This window comes from Eubalaena glacialis, chromosome 6 (assembly GCF_028564815.1).
Source record: "Eubalaena glacialis isolate mEubGla1 chromosome 6, mEubGla1.1.hap2.+ XY, whole genome shotgun sequence".
Lineage (NCBI taxonomy): Eukaryota > Metazoa > Chordata > Mammalia > Artiodactyla > Balaenidae > Eubalaena > Eubalaena glacialis.
In genome coordinates this window covers 29,547,487-29,564,239 of record NC_083721.1, presented here as the reverse complement: position 1 = coordinate 29,564,239, position 16,753 = coordinate 29,547,487, and the positions used below count along the sequence as shown (strand labels likewise).

Here is a 16,753-nt window from a genome sequence, read left to right as displayed (position 1 = left end):
GATTTTTTTCCCCAAGTACCTTGTGGACATTTTCTTATTAAAGCAATAATTAATTTTGATCACATATAAACTTCGGAATGCTTACATAATTTTAGTTAGTGTTCATGATGGTTCAGCCTAATCCAATATGTTTCTGAGCAAGGAACTTTTTTAAGGATAACTTTAAAAGATGGAAAAGAGTTGCAGTCAAATTGAGTCCATGAGGCATGGCTTTGAAGCCATCCTTTTTGAGTATGTGCCTTCTTCCCTACATTACAGAGAAAGACAATCATGCTCATTATATGGTTATGTGTCTTTAGTAGCAGGATTACAAAGTGTATGCCACACTATGCTGAGCTATGCTATGCTATAGAAACGTTAGCATACTGATTATAGTACCATTCAGAGTGATTTCAGAACACAATTGTCTCTGCCGCTACACTGCCTATTTCCATGGGAAGTATATTCATGTAAGCCACATATAGCTCTTTTAGAGCAACTGGAAAAGAATGCACAAAACCACTTAAATCACCCGAAATGGGATTTCTCCAGGCAGATTTATATGACGCAAAGCAAAGTTGAGCACTGGCAGTTATTTTGTAAATTGGGGCTATATAGGCAAACTGAACTCAATGACTCGGGCTGCCGCAACTCACGATTGCATTTTATTTTTCAAGATGCTCTAAGATTAAATCCCTTATCTTGACTTAAACTGCCTCCTGTTTAGGTATTACAACCTATGTCGGCACCATCTCTAGCACTTATGTTAATCTTCTTTGCAATTTGGAAAGAAAACAAACATCAAAGTAAACCATTTTATTGCCTCAAATGACGGGGATCTCCCATAGACATCTTGAAAAACCAATGAATAGGCACAGTACCCTGCTGTAAACACATATAGAAGTGAATAAAATTATTTTTGAAATCCATTTTTTAGCATTGGCAGATGGTCACAATTGCAGGTTAGAGTTATAAAGTATTTCCAGATCTATGACTACCTGCTAACTTCCACTGATCCACTTCAGGCTAAAGAAAAAAAAAAAGCAATAATGTAAAAAAGAATTTGAGAGGTGCTTATACCCTGAATGAGCACATCTGCAGGAGTAGATTAATCTATTGTACCTTGCATTTACAGTGCTGTGTAACTCAGAAAGCTGCCTCCATGGTAGTTTAACCAAACCAACGTTGAACAGAATTCATTACTCAAACAATAGAGAAGAAATTTTGATTCCTAGGAATGTCCCAAAGCAAAACCAGTAACCCAAATGCAGCATATCTTGAAAAAAGAAAACCAAAAACTCATACCCAATAATAAAAAGAAGAAAATAGTTCCTCAAAAATACTATTTACATATTCCCCTTAGAAATTCAGTATAAAAATTTTAAGTAATTAGTCATTGTTATAGATAAATATATACTTTTTTGTAAATTACTTGCCTCTGAATACAGTCGGCTTAAGTTCCTTAATGAAAACATGCTTCCTCCTTTTTCTGATGTGGACTTTCTTATGAGACCTTAAAATGTATTAATATACCACTTAGGAAGTTCAGGGTAAACCCGAATTCCATACAATAAAATAAAAAAGAGGATATAAATGGTGCATGTAAAAAAACACTTACCAGCGAAAAGCAGAAAAGATTCATTTTGGTCAGCTTTAGCCCCCTGTTGCTGTGCCCCCTGTAGCTCTCTCTTGCCTTCACAGCTGTTTGGACAGTTCTCCTGGGAGATTACTACGAAGTAAAATCCCTGCCATAATCCCGGGATTCACAGACCATTATCAAATGAGATGGGTCTTTACTGAACAATTTTCTAAATTAATGAGGAACGCTGACTAACAAAATGAGAGAATAAGACTTACCATGATCTTTGTAAAGAGATTTCAAAGGTGACAATAATATTCCTAAAATCTGGAGGAAGAATGCAGTGAAAATAATCATAGGCCACCTAACTAAACTGAAGATATGAAACACACCCTGAAGAAAATGTCATCCTCCAATATAAAAGTAACACATTCCCTTCAAAGGGTTAATTTGAGGCTCTGGTACCATGTGCCTCCCCACTTCCCATGCCTTTTATCTCTTCCATTAATTAAAATAATGTTGGATCTCTTATATAGGAAGATATTGAGATAAGCACTTTTTATGGTGGTAAAACATACATAGCTTAAAATTTTCCATTCTAACCATTTTTAAATGTACAGTTTTGTAGCATTAAGCTTATTCACATTGCTGTGCAAACATTATCACCATCCATCTCCAGAATTTGTCTGTCTTATAAAACTGAAACTCTATACCTATTAAACACTAACTCCCAATTACTCCCTCCCCGTAGTCCCTACCACCATTCTACTTTCTAAGAATTTCACTATTCTAGGTACCTCATTTAAGTGGGATCATGCAGTATTTGTCTTTTGCTAATTGGCTTCTTTCACCCAGCATAATATCTTCAAGGCTCGCTCATGTTGTAGTATGTGTCAGAATTTCTTTCTTTTTTAAGGCTAAATAATATTCATTGTATATGTGTACTACATTTCATTTACCTATTCATTTGTTGATGGACGCTTAGGTTGCTTTTACCTTTGGCTATTGTGAATAATGCTGCTATGAACATGAGTGTACATAACTCTATGTGTGTCCCTGCTTTTCTTTCTTTTGACTATAAATGCTAAGGTAGAATTGCTGCAAAGTTAAATTTACAGCTTGCAAACATGCTTATTCTTCAGCTGGTCCCAGACTTATTTTTCCTTTAAGTCACATTTATTTCTAGTACTCCAGGAAAGCGCATCTACAGTAGTCCCTTATCCTTTAATTAGGAATATGTGGAGAGTTGCATTGGAAACTTCTGCTTTGGAATGTTATTAGCTACGAATGCTTTGAATTTCAGGTAACAGACTACCTGACTGAGTGCTTGCTCATGACTTAGAGCTGTTCTTCTCATATAAGAATTGGTCTGCAGATTGACAATTGTTGGCATTGATGCAGAGGGTCAGTGAGGTCAGAGTCATGGTCACTGGCTGCAGTTCCCTTTCCCTTCCCTTCAGGGTCTGAATATCGATGCAGAAGCTCAAAGCATTAAGTCCTCACACTCTTGGATGAAAGAATCAGACATCATAGGCACTGATGTCAAGCAGCCTTCTGTGTTTAGCTGCCTTTCTATGATTCCTCCCAACAGCCTAAGCACCCCTGTAAGGTTCGCTCTTTCTGCATGCTTTCTCAAAGTTAGTTCCTGTGGGGAGTATTATTTAAGGTATATTTTGAGAAGATGTAATATTTAAATTTAATCAAAACCAGATGAAACTAAAACTTTGAATCTCTTCCTTAGGGTCTCTTTTAGGAGCTATAACATTACTTCAAATCCTAATATTTAAAAAAAAATGATTACGAAATTTTCACACATACTCAAAAGTAGAGTTCAATAATACCTTTGACATATATACACTACCAAATGTAAAATAGATAGCTAGTGGGAAGCAGCCGCATAGCACAGGGAGATCAGCTCGGTGCTTTGTGACCATCTAGAGGGGTGGGATAGGGAGGGCGGGAGGGAGGGAGACGAAAGAGGGAAGAGATATGGGGATATAGGTATATGTGTAGCTGATTCACTTTGTTATAAAGCAGAAACTAACACACCATTGTAAAGCAATTATACTCCAATAAAGATGTTAAAAAATAAAAATAAAAATAAATAAATAAATAATACCTTTGTATTTCCATCACTTATATGAAAAAAAATTATCAAGATATTTTGTTTTATCCTTATCATTTTTCTTTCCTGCTAAAATATTTTAAACCCCAAACATAAGGTCATTTCACTCCTACATACCTTCATTTTGTATCTCTAAAAATTTTTTGACATTTTCTTAGATAATCAGAGTGCCCTTGCTACACTTAAACATTATTCCTTGATAACTTCAAACAACCTCCTTATGTCACACCCCCCGCAGAGAGAGGGAGTCTATTTCTCCAATCCCCTGAATGAGGCTGAGGCTGTGACTACACTGATAAATATCTCTAGAATGTGGCAGCCATATCACTGTGCTAGATCTAAGCCTAGTCTTTAAGAAGACTCTCAACTTCCACTTCCTTCTTCTTTGAACCCACCCAAAGGTCAAGCAGCACATAAAGAGACCTACATGAAGGAACACTGAAGGCTCCTGTGATGGCCCCAGCTGCTCTCCAAGTTGGCAGCCAGCGCCAGTGCACTAGCGCTGTAGTTGAGACCATCTTGGGAGTAAATCCCCAAGTCCCCGGCGAGCCACCCTAGCTATGCCAAATGGAGCAGAGAGCTGTCCCCCAAGAGGCCTGCCTGAGTTACAAGATTGTGAGAAAAGAAATTATTGTTTTTTTAAGCCACTAAATCCTGGGGTGGTTTGTTATATGACAAGATAGCCAAAGCACTTTCCATAGTTAAATTCCCCAATGATCTTTTTTTTATTTTAAAGTAATTTTTCATTTGCTCCATTTGAATCAAGATCAAACAAGGACCACATGTCACATTTGGTTATCATGTCTCTCAAGTCTCTTTAATCTAGAACTCCTTGCTTCTCTCCCCACCCCCCCACTCTCTCTCTCTTTCTCTTCTTTGCCACTAACTTTCGCAGAAATTGGGTGTTGTAAAATGTATCACATTCAGAATTTTCTTTTTGCTTCTTTGTGCATCATTTAACTTGTTCTTCTGTCTCTAGTGTCTCCTCTAAACGAAAATCAGCTCTTTCCTACCAGTGGAAATTGGTTAGAATCTGAATCAACTTTTTGCAAGAACATTTCATAGGTGGTTCTGGGTGCTGTACATTGTATCATGTCAGGAGGCACTCACTATTTCCCCCTTTTGCTGATAGATAAGTTTCTATCGATTAGCCAAACTTAAATAAATTATTTCATTAGGAGCTACAAAATGATCTTATAAATTGTAAAAGTCATCCCACATTAATTCACTGGAAAATTTTGTAAAGTAGAAATGTCTTTCATCACCTAGTGCTATGGTTTACCTAAAACATAGCACATAGAGGAAAAAGCAGGACACATGACAATTTCAGAGTAAGGAATTAGTGCTCCAGTTATTTTTTTCAATGGTACCCAATGAATTTATTATTTTTCTCTCCCTCCTCTACCTCCTTCTTCTTCCTCTCTCTCTTTCTCATGACATTATGAGCTTATAGACTTTTATATATACAATATGCTTCAGCTAATCTCCCATATTCTTGATGCCCAATTATGTCCTATCTTTGGCCATTGACAGACTTTCAGTAATTGTATTCTAGCAAAGAACAACTTCACATTCTCAGAGTTTCTTGAATTCCAACACAACAAGAAGTTCTGGGCTCATTTTCTTCCACAGATCAAGAGTCAGCCATCCATCCAAGGAAAGCCTGAAATCTTTCAATAGCTTCTAAAAGGCCAAATCCACGTGCCACGGTATTTTGCTGTTAATTTTTTCTCTCTGATTCTCATTTGCTTGTTTTTTTTCCCCAACTTTTAAAAATTGGGGTATAGTTGCTTTACAATGTTGTATTAGTTTCAGACCTAAATGTAAGACCGGACACTATAAAACTCTTAGAGGAAAATACAGGAAGAATACTCTTTGACATAAATCACAGCAAGATCATTTGCTTGTTTTAAGACATCAGTTATTTCCCACATATAATGATTAGAGAACTTGTTTCTTCAAACTACCTATTTGTGGTACGATTTAGAGTCAGAGATCCCTCCTTATAATCCTTCTGTTTCATGGACTCCTGTCATTTGGGAGGAGGTGGCTATTGGGAGAATCCAAAGATAAAACTGTAGTATCTAACTTTTTAAATCTTTGTAAAAATTTTCTCTCTGTACTTTTTCTTCAACTTGAAATTTTCCTAATACTTATATCTGGTGGAAGCAATAAAAACAATAAAATATCCTAAGATTCTTTCTGCAAAAAGTCTCTGAGGTGTTTCATGTCATACCAGGCACCCACTCCCCAAAAGTCATGGCTAATTCAAAGGGCAGAATAGGTCCTGGTGGGCACAGCAAATGCCCCTATTGCCTCCCCTCACATCCTTCTTTTCTCAGATGCTGAAAATTAACTGTCTTTTATCTATATCCTCTGCAGACATAATTTCTATATGCTGTAAGATGACAGTTACTTTTCATTCCAACAGGTAGTTATTATGGTAGTGTGCAAAGATCTTAAGCTTTGGAACCGACAGACCTGCATTTGAATTCTGTAACTTACTATGAAATCCTTGACAAGTCACTTAACTTCTCTGAATGCCAATTTCCCACTTCTATAAAAAAAGTGATGATAGAATCTGTCTTAAAATCTGTTTATATAAATTGATACCAAAGTGTATAAAGTGAATTCCAGGAAGAATTCAGCAGACTGCTAGCATGAATTAGTTTGGTCACGTCTTCCAATGAAAATGCGTAACATGAGCAGCCACTAAATTTCACTGTCTCACTCAAAGAGAAGGAAGGAAGTGTGTGTCATGGCCAGAGTACATCAGAGCAGAAGCCACAAGATCTGGATTCTATACCTAGACCTAGAACTAAGGGACTTCGTGACAAAGCCTCCCAAACTCAAAGGGTTTTTCAGCTTCTTTATCAACGAAACAAAAGAGATAGACTAAGTCTTTCTTAACATTTTTTACATAAAAGCACACACAAAAAACAGAAGTTTCCTCAAGGCCCCACCGGCCACTTCAAGTTCCAAGGAGATGCTGTCTCAACACATCTGTAACCATTCACAGTGTATCAGCAGGTACACACCAGTTGTACACACCAGTACACCAGTTGTACACACCAGTACACCAGTTGTACACACCAGTTGAAAAACTCTGGTCTGGAGGATATCTAACATCCCTCTAGTTCCTGATACTCGTGATGGATATTTCAGAACAGGGAAAATGGTAAAGTTAGAGTGAGGGAGAGGAAATGCCTTTCAAGTTAGATAGAGGTAAATCTAATGTTTATATTCAAATTTGTGGACTGCTGCATGAAATTATAGTACAGACAATTCTGAGACCCCACCGTATCCCCAGGTGACATTTCCTTAAATTAAATTGCTATAATTATAAATCACACCATCTTTTTCATTGCAAAGGAATGTCTTAACTCAATAAATAATCATTTATTGTTTCCGGTCCATTTCTAAAATTTCATAAACAAAGGACAGATGTAAAGTCATGAATTTTGAAGAAGCTAATTAGAATAGTAGAACATAAAATACCTAACATTTTAGAAATAATGCATAGGCAGTATTACCATCATATCTATTAGCTGGTTAACCAAGATAACATTGTTTTCCCATTTTTAAATCATCTAGTATCAAAGGAAAAGAGAGGGAGAGAGAAAGGGAGAGAAGAGGGAGAGGGAGGGAGAAGAGAGGAGAGGAGAGAGAGAAAGTACATTCTTAAAACAATCAATAAATATTAACTTTTCACGGACAGATTTTGAAGAACAGCTAGGGAGAGCCATATTTGTTAGATACCTGTTTCCAGAAATGTGTTGGTTTTGAAATGCTGAGATTTCTAGCTTTATCTGGTAAAGATTGTCAATGTTTCTTGCAACCAAACTACAATTTGATAAAGAATAAGATTTGGGGAAGTTTAAGAGATTCATTTTAGAAAGTAGTGATTTACAGATATGGTAGAGAAGAAAAATGTTTCTTAAAGGGGTATTCTATCATTTATATCCATAAATGATATCTCTGTGCCTCAATTTCATCTGTAAAACATATGGCATAGAATTGAATAATCTCAAGGTTCTTGCATCTTCTTCCAAACTCCTGTAGAAAACTGCAATGAATGGAAGATGGCTTTAAACTTTGTGAGCAAACTGGAATAAATTAGAGTTTTAAAATATCTGACAACACTAAACTAAATGGAAAAAAGTATTTAACTTAAAAGGAAGCAGTATGACTACAAATAAAATTGTCATTTTTTTCCATTAATAGACCTTTAACATTTTAATTTAGTATAAAAGATATAGATAGGTAATAGCAAATATAACTAGTATCTTCTATCCAATAAATTTCAAGAGAAGGCCTGCTCACTAGCCCCAGAGAGCACTCCCTGTGAGCTGCATGATGCTGATGACTCTGGAATACAACCTTTTTCTCAACTAAATTGAAATGCTTTTCCTTGATAAGATTTCATGACACTAGGAAGTACACATGGTTGTCTACTGTTAATCTCTTCGCTTTTGGTACAGTATAAATTTAGTATCAAGGAAAATATGTGCCACAAAAGAGCCATCAGTGTCTACTTGTTGAATTTCTCTTTTTGCTTATGTAACCTTTAGGTACCATTTTCCAGAACAGCCTCAGACTGTATCTGCCTTATGCCAATGCTTTGTTTAATGATGCTAAAACAGTGTGTATTTTCACAGAGTTGGCCAAACCAAAATACTGATATGCATCCAGGCCACCAGGCAGGGCCTCGAGGAACTAGAGATCCCAGACCTGTCCCTTCCGGCTGTGTAACGTACCAGGTGCCATAAATATCAGCATTGTCTGTGTGTGCCGTGATGACACAAGGATTGGGAGCTATGGTGCTGGGATGACAAGAGTACTTATTAGCCTAAAAGAAATGAGGCAACTTTTCCTCCAAGATTTCTAATGGTAAACTATTTGTTTCAGGAAATAACACCATTGCCAATTTTTAAAAATTGAGCTATAATTTACCTTCTTAATTTTAGCTGTTCTGGCATGTGTGTTTTAATTGTGGTTTTAACAATGTTGAACTCCTTTTCATGTTTCTTAGCCTTTTCGACTCTAAGAAATGTTTGTTCAAATCTTTCACCCATTCTTAATTGAGTTGTCTGGGTTTTTTTTCTTTGTAAGAGTTATTTATTCTTAAGTTATTTCTTTGTAAGAGTTATTTATTTATTTGTAAGAGTTCTTTATATTCTGTTGAAGAACACTGACAAATACACACACACACAGACATACACACACACACACATACACACACACAGATGTGTATTACATCAATCTTTTCCAAGCCTGTGGTTTGATTTTCATCTGCTGTCATTTAAAGAGCATTTTTAAATTATGTATTAATTAAACAATTAAATTTAATTATTTATTAATCTTTCCTTTTTGTTAGTGGCTTTTGTGTCTTAGTTAAGAAATCGTTACCTATTTCAAAGTCATGAGGATATTCTCCATGTTTTATTCAAGAAGCTTGATGGATTTAGCTTTCATATGTAATGTCTGTGATCCATTTCAAATTAATTTCTCTGTTTGGTGAATTCGAGGTAGGATTCTGGGTTCTTTTTCTTTGTCTGTTTTTCACTGATACATCCAGTTGACCCAATGCTATTTTTTGAGAAGACCATCAATTTTCTGTTGAAGTGAACTGGCATCCTTATCAAATCAAGGCACTGTTTCCAAGTATCAATAGACATGTTTTTGGAATCTCTATCATATTCCACTGGTCAATCTTTGTGCCAATTATACACTTTCTTCATTACTATAGCTTTAGAGCAAGTCTTGCTATCTGGTCGTGGATGTACTCCAGCTTTGCTCTTTGTCTTTAATATCATCTTGACTATCCTAGGTCCTTCAGTATATTTTTTAAGGCATGAGATTGAAAACCTGGAGTGAAGTTTAAGTTTCATCTTGGCCACAGTCTAGCTACGACCTTGTGAAAGACATTTAACCTCCCTCTCTCTGTTCCTCATTTGTAAAATATGCAGGATCTGAATTAGACAAACCCAAAGACACTTGCATATTTGATTTTCTAGCCCAATTCACATAAAAAGGGAAGGGAATTAATGTTCGTAAATAAAACACAGGAAACCTCCCTTGGAAGGATGGTTGCTTCAATGCAGCCAAATTTTTCCTTCCACAAATATTATTTCACATTTAAAACAATGCATTTGAAGTGGGTTTAGAGATAACGTTTAATACATTATCAAAAGATTTACAAATTCTTTAAGTTGAAGTCTTAAAGAATTGAAGTCTGCAGTAACTGGTGCCACAATCTTTAACCTAAAAGCCATTGTCTCCATTTCATCAGGCCAGTGCCCCAATGTCACACTTTGTTTTGCTCTTGAGAATTTTCCTATGTAATTTTTCACACCTAAAATATTCTCTTGCTCTCTTTTCACAAATTCATATCTCTTAGTTTCTTTACAAGCCACTACCTGCTTGTCTTCCTTGAGTAAACTTACTTCATACTTAGTACTCACTCACCTGCACTGCATTTCATACTCTATCCGTATACACAAATTGTATTAAACATGTCGTTCTCGTCTCCTTAATTAGATTCTAAGATGCTTTTGTTTTGAATTGTCAGCAAGATGGAGAGTATTGCATTTAGCATTGTACAATCACATCCAGGTCTTTGGGAAGAACTCGTAGGTTGTGAGTGCTTCTTCTGTGCCAGTCATATGTGTATCTCATTTCACAATGACCTAGTGAGGTAGTTTGTAACGAGTATCCCTCTTATTTCCTAAATGAGGAAAGGTTTATTACAATTAGGTAATACCCTCAGTGTCAGAGGGTCTGATTCTCTTCTTCTGTCAAGGAGACGGGGATGGGAGCAAATCGGATTAGTGGCACTGCTGGCTATTGGGAGTGAGGAAGGAGGTCCTAAAGGGCACAGACTAGAAATAGGATATTCCTATTGCCAGAGACAAGAGACCCTGGGACGGGTGAGAAGACTAAGAGAGAATGATAAAGTCTGGCCAAGGTCTAGGCTGAGGGATCCAAGATGGATGCCAAATCCAGAGGAGCAGAGTTTGAAATAGAGAGATTACATGGAGCAAAGACTAGTTTGAAACATAGGGATGGGACTGAAAGGAGGGTATGCAGCAATAGAAAAGAGCAGGTGATTAATAAGCATTTGCTGGTTGTATAAATTAATACATACGTGAATGCCTTATAAGGAATAAATGAGAGAGAGGCATAAAAAACTTATTTTGAGATTTGAAACCTAGGTAATTGACAAAATGTTAGTATCACTGAATAGAATTAGGGAAGTCAAGAGAAAATGAAAGCTTGAGTAGTGCATGTGGAGATGGATTTTAGATGTGGAACATCCAGGGAAGAATGTCCAATAAGCAACTGAAAATGTGTAGAGCTCAGAAGAGCAGTAGAAATGAGAGTTTGCAGCTTACGAAATGCTTTACGTACTTCACCTTATTCTCAAAAAAAAAAAAAACAAAAAACCCTAAGTAAATTGGAAATTTAAAATGAAAGAAATTGAATTAAAAGCAGTTAAGTGACTTCTCAAGGGACACACCTAATAGGTGGATGATCTAGAATTGAAACTCACATTTCCAATCACCAAGTTCAATGCTAATTTTATTACGTCATTCTTCCTTTCCCTGCCCCCCCAAGTAGGTAAATCATCCAAAATAAATAGAGGCTTTCAGATAACATGATTCCATTCGAGCCTTATGCTAATATACATGACTTCAGGTGACAAAGAACTGAAATTTATCAAACACAGCAAGTTGACCTCCCCCTTAGTTAAAGATTTTTTTTTTTTATTCATTCCAAGAGTTACTCACTTGCTGCAATTTGCCTGCTAGTATGGACATAGCTGACAACATCACCTGCCTGCCAAAAAAATTAATGTGCTGGAAGCTGTTAAGTGGATTAAAAGTTTGTGCCACAAAGTAATGCCCAATAGCACCATCAAAAATTCCACTTCAGCCGAAGATGTCCCTAAAAACTCAAAACCAGAAAAGAACACATTTAGAAAGCTTCATGAGGCAGAAGATGTAAAAGAAATGGCACAATATACAAGCAAAGAAATCAAATATTTGAAAATTTGCCAAGTAGCTGGAAGCAGAAGTTGAGAAAAAACAATCTGAGTACTGCTGATTTTCTAGAATACTCTGGGAGCTTAAAAAAAAAAAAGTAAAATAAAAAAATTATATATTAGTTATCTATTGCTGCAGAACTGGCACCCTTATTTCTCCTGTATTCTATCAGCCAAAGGAGGTTGCAGTGCAAGCCCAGATTCAAGGTGTGGGCAAGTAGGTGCCTCCTTTTAATGGAAGGAGCTGCAAAGTCATATGGCAATGGATGTGGACACAAGCTGCAAGAACAATTACAACCATGTTGTAGTTGGTCTACCACAACCAGGAACAAGCTGTTTGAGTTTAGGCAGTTCACTTTGCCTCTCTTGGCCTCAGATTCCCTATCTCTAAGGGTTAAGACCAGATGCTCCCTGGGATTCCTTACTGTTCTTTATTTCTAGTACAATGACTTCCAAAACTGCCTTTAGGGCAAATCAGAGGATTTTTAGTTAACTTGAAGAAAAACTAATCTATAAACAAAGTGGCATGCAGTTGTTTGGTTAAGTGTAAAGTCACTTAACTGAAGTGCAAAACTGCTATGTAGAACATAAAAGTGAAAGAGGATGTCACAAAATCAAACTACATTACAGTATTTCAAGTTGGACATGATTGAAAATTATCAGCTTAGTCATTTGACAACACTAATATAAGTCATCCAGAGGGATTCCAAATACTCTATGTTAGAAATTGAACTGTCTAGTTCATGTCCTAAACGACCCAGCTCAGTACTGGCTCATCACCAATATTCTGCTTTGTAGATTTGTCTTCATCAATAGTTCAGGATGTGAAAGTGCCAGGTGTTAGAATTACTTGGATTGACTTTTAACATAATTTAAGTGGTTAATTGCTTTATCTTCTATTTCATTTGGACCATCAAAGTTCAACCAAGTTTAGGAAGCCTAAACTTTAGCCAAGCAGATGCTAAGAGAAAGAAGTCAGTCAACCAGTCAAGGGTACTTCCTGTTTCAATATGCAGAAAAGTGACATCCTCTTCTAGAAACCCCAACTTCAAGAGAAGACAAAACGCTTTCTTTTCTCAGACTGATGAGGAAACAATGGCTAAAATCGGAAGTGTTACTGCCTAGAAATAAAAACAAATCTTCTTTGAATGCTAAAAAAAGAGATTTTTAATATTTTCCATTGGTTTGATATGCAAATATTTGTATACTTTGTTTTTCTAGAGGATACACAGTTAAAATGTCAAACTACTGGAATCTGGAGATTAATTAGATCTGGCTTGTTTTAAATTAAAGCAGGCTAAAGAAGTTAAACCTAACCACCCCCATCAGCAAGAAAGGATATGACTGAATTTAACACTAATAGCAATTTATGAGACTCTACAGTCAGGCAAGAATGAGGAAATGCTCAGATCTAAATGGAGCTGTTTCTGTAAGAAAGCCATTTCCTTGATATCTGCATGTTCATCGTCTTAGCTCTCAGGCCCCCAGACAGCTGTCTCTTGGACTTTAGGAAATTAGACACCAAATATAAGATCTGAAAAACTAAAACCTGCTAAGAGCAGGCAGAGGTCATGCAGAGCTATATTTAGGATTAATATGGAGAGCTCCTTTTTGGGGAAGGGGTAGATGTTAAAAGTGCTCATTGTATACATCTTAGGTAGAATTTAGAGAAGTTAGTAAGTTCATGTAAAGAAGTAGCAACCTGCTCTATTAAAACCTAGAGAGTTCATCCACTTGTTTACTGCTGGAGTGATGAGTAGTACTAACTTACACACACGGTGCAGTCTTTATATTTTCAAAATACAGAAATTTAGATGACTTTAGCAAGGGAAAACTACAAAACAAAAAAGTGCATTTTAGAAAATAAACTCATTTTCTTTGCATTCTTCTTTCCATTGCTTCCGAAAATGTTTGAAAATCATTAGCACCATAAACTTTACAGTCCCATTTGCCAAATTGGCCCCTTTCTTTCCCCACTCCCAATCCTTGGTTATATTCACCTTCTGTTTCTGTAGTACACAGCTGAAGATACAGGGTTGCAATTGCAACAAGCACTCTTGACTCTCTTCATGAACATGAGTTTTCAGGAATCCTTATCAAAACAATCAGAAGAGGAGATTTCACAATTGACATCCCTCTTAGACCAGTTTCCTGACTTCCTTCATCTCCTCATGTGTGGCATGTAAACGATTTCTCTTTAACTTGGCAATGTGAGGTTAAGTTCCTTCTATGTTCATGATTTCATCCCCTCTCCACCATCTCTTCCAGAACGAAGACCTTATACTACTAACTGACATATTTTCTGCCTTTTCACCTGTGCTTGTTCTATCACTGCAGTCCACACATCAGCTCAAGCCATCCCTGCCTTTAACAGCCCGGTGCTTTGTGACCACCTAGAGGTGTGGGATTGGGAGGGTGGGAGGCAGACGCAAGAGCGAGGAGATATGGGATATATGTATATGTATAGCTGATTCACTTTGTTATAAAGCAGAAACTAACACATCATTATAAAGCAATTATACTCCAATAAAGATGTTAAAAAAAAAACCACGCTCTCTGACCTTAAACCTCTTTCCATTAACCATCACTCTCTTTCTCCTTCCTTTTATAGCCAAGTTCTTCCAAAGATTGGTTTATAATCACTTGGTCAGCTCATTTGTTCTTTAATCTGCTGCAGTCAGAATTCTGTCCCCATCATCCCGCGGAAAGTGATTTGTGGGAGATCACTAATGATTCAAATTCCCAATCCAGTGGAGCCATGGCAATATCATCTCTCTGTAGCTCCTGGCACAGTTGGTTGCTTCTTGCCTCCTAGAATGAATAACCCCTTCTGCTGGCCTTTTGCTATTCCTTTGACCATTCCCTCTCAGCCTTCCCCGAAGCCTTGATTCTGCCTTCCCATCTACTGCCATGACATCTGCCCACTACTTCCACATCTGCCTCCACCCTCCATCCCCTAGTGCCCTAGTTCTGTCTTTATGATCTATCCTTAGACTCTAGCAATTTTCTCCTCATGAGTCTTGTTGCCTCCACCCTCTTGCAATTCCACCTCATCTATCCTCTTGCTGTCAATGTGACCTCTCACAATTAGTTTTGTCTAAAACCTTTGAACTCCCTCCTACCATTTCTTATCATGTTGCCTTAGCTTAAATTTCCCCAGAAGCAGAGCATGACATAAGGGTTCACACGATGATAGTTTATTTGAATGTCCAAGAAATACCAGTAAAGGAGTGGGGAACTCATGCAGAGACAGGAAGGCAGGGTGACTGGAGCTTAATCCTGCTGGAATATTCGGGGAAATGCTGCAAAACTCATGTCTCAGAGTTATCCCACTGGAGGGTGAGGTTTGTTGAGGTGTCTGCACATCAACTCCTGTCAGTCTGCTCCTGGGAGGGGGGTCTCACTTCCCTTGGCACTTCTAGCCTGCTATGAGTGAGCAGAAAGACCTTCTACAGATCCAACCAAGCCTCAGTCCCAGCTTGAAGTTTTCACTGGAGCACAGTGAACTGGTTTAAGTACAAGGGATGTGGGTGAGGCTCTGACAGCACCTGCTACAGATGGCTTACAAAGGTCTTTGGCTTTCTTTATAGCACATCTTCTTCCCTTACCTCCTGTGTCACCCTGCCTCACCTTCTTCTTGCACAGAGTGCTTACACTATCAGAGAGTGCCAAATTGAAAGAAAGAGAGAAAGGGAGGGAGGGAGGGAGGGAGGGAGGAGGGAGGGAAGGAAGGAAGGAAGGGAGGGAGGGAGGGAGGGAGGGAGGGAGGGAGGGAAGAAGGAAGGAAGGAAGGAAGGGAGGGAGGGAGAGAGAGAGGGAGGGAGGGAGGGAGGAGGGAAGGGAGGGAGGAGGGAAGGAAGGAAGGAAGGAAGGGAGGGAGGGAGAGAGGGAGGAGGGAAGGGCAGAAAAGGCTTTGTCAATAAAATATTGTTCTCAGGGTTTAGGACCAGGAAACATCTTGGTTGTCCCAACTTCTACTGGCCAATGAAAGGTATGGTGACTCATTGTTTTTTCCAGTTGAAGGTAGTTAACAGGAAGCTCAGAGTTGGGCATCGAGACCAAGCTGCAAATTAGCAGCAACTTTGAATTTAGTTATTTTCTCATATTACACGTGCTTATTTATTATATAATTTAGCTCCTGATTATTAACACTTTTTTAAAAACAAAACTATATATGATTTTAAACTCGAAATGAAGAAATGACGGATTTTGTGGCCTTAGAAAACCAAAAACCACTAAGACCATCACCATATGTGTCTCATGGCATCCTTTGAGTCAATTTTATAATATTCATTTTGGAATAAATTTTGTTGCTAGAAAACTAACTCTCTGTGGTCTCTGTGTAGTGAGGAGTAGTAATGAATACCTTCAGGATGAAGCAAAAAACCTTAGCATAGAATGGAAGACCGTTCATGACCCAGCCCTGATGGCCTCTGCAATCCCAGTGTCCCCAGCTGTCCTGCACACTTTATGCCCAGCCACATCAACTTCTTTTGGTTTCCTGAATGCACCAGCTCTCTAACTTTTCCATGTCTTTGAGCACGCTGCTTCTCCTTCCAGAGTACCCTGGCCTCTCCAACATCATTCATTACCTAACTTCAACTTCCTTTTTAAAACTTGACTTACAGTTCACTTTTCCTGTGAAGTCTTCTCTGCCCCCACTTGGCTACTATACAACTGATACCTTTCTTTTAGGTTGCCATGGTACCTAGGCAAATCTCTATCGTGACATTGATCAAATAAGATCGTAGGTGTCTGTTTATACGGCTCTCCCTCTGTAAAGGGTGAGCCTCCAGAACACAGAGGTTGTCTTTTAGTTACGCTGGTAACTTCAGTGCCCAGCAGTGTCTAGCATGAGTAGATGTTCAGTCAAAGTTCAATGAGTGAAAGAACATAAAGTCAGCTGAGCAAGAAGTCGGAGAACTCAAAGGGAGACAGAGAGCTTCAGTGTCATGTTTCAATCAAGGGAAATGGTCCCCCAGGCAAGAAGTAATTAACAGCAGGCGTTTGGCCAAGCATGTCGCTG

The 16,753-nt window shown here is 37.9% G+C and overlaps 1 protein-coding gene across 1 annotated transcript in view; it reads right to left on the bottom strand.

The window, feature by feature from the left end:
• SAMSN1 (SAM domain, SH3 domain and nuclear localization signals 1) overlaps positions 1-1,636 on the bottom strand; it is a 139,344-nt gene extending 137,708 nt beyond the window's left edge. Inside the window, exon 1 of the mRNA XM_061192708.1 lies at positions 1,598-1,636. Within this exon, the coding sequence (XP_061048691.1) occupies positions 1,598-1,621 (24 nt within the window). The 5' untranslated portion in view covers positions 1,622-1,636. The remainder of the gene's footprint in view (positions 1-1,597) is intronic.
• Positions 1,637-16,753: the final 15,117 nt, after the last annotated feature.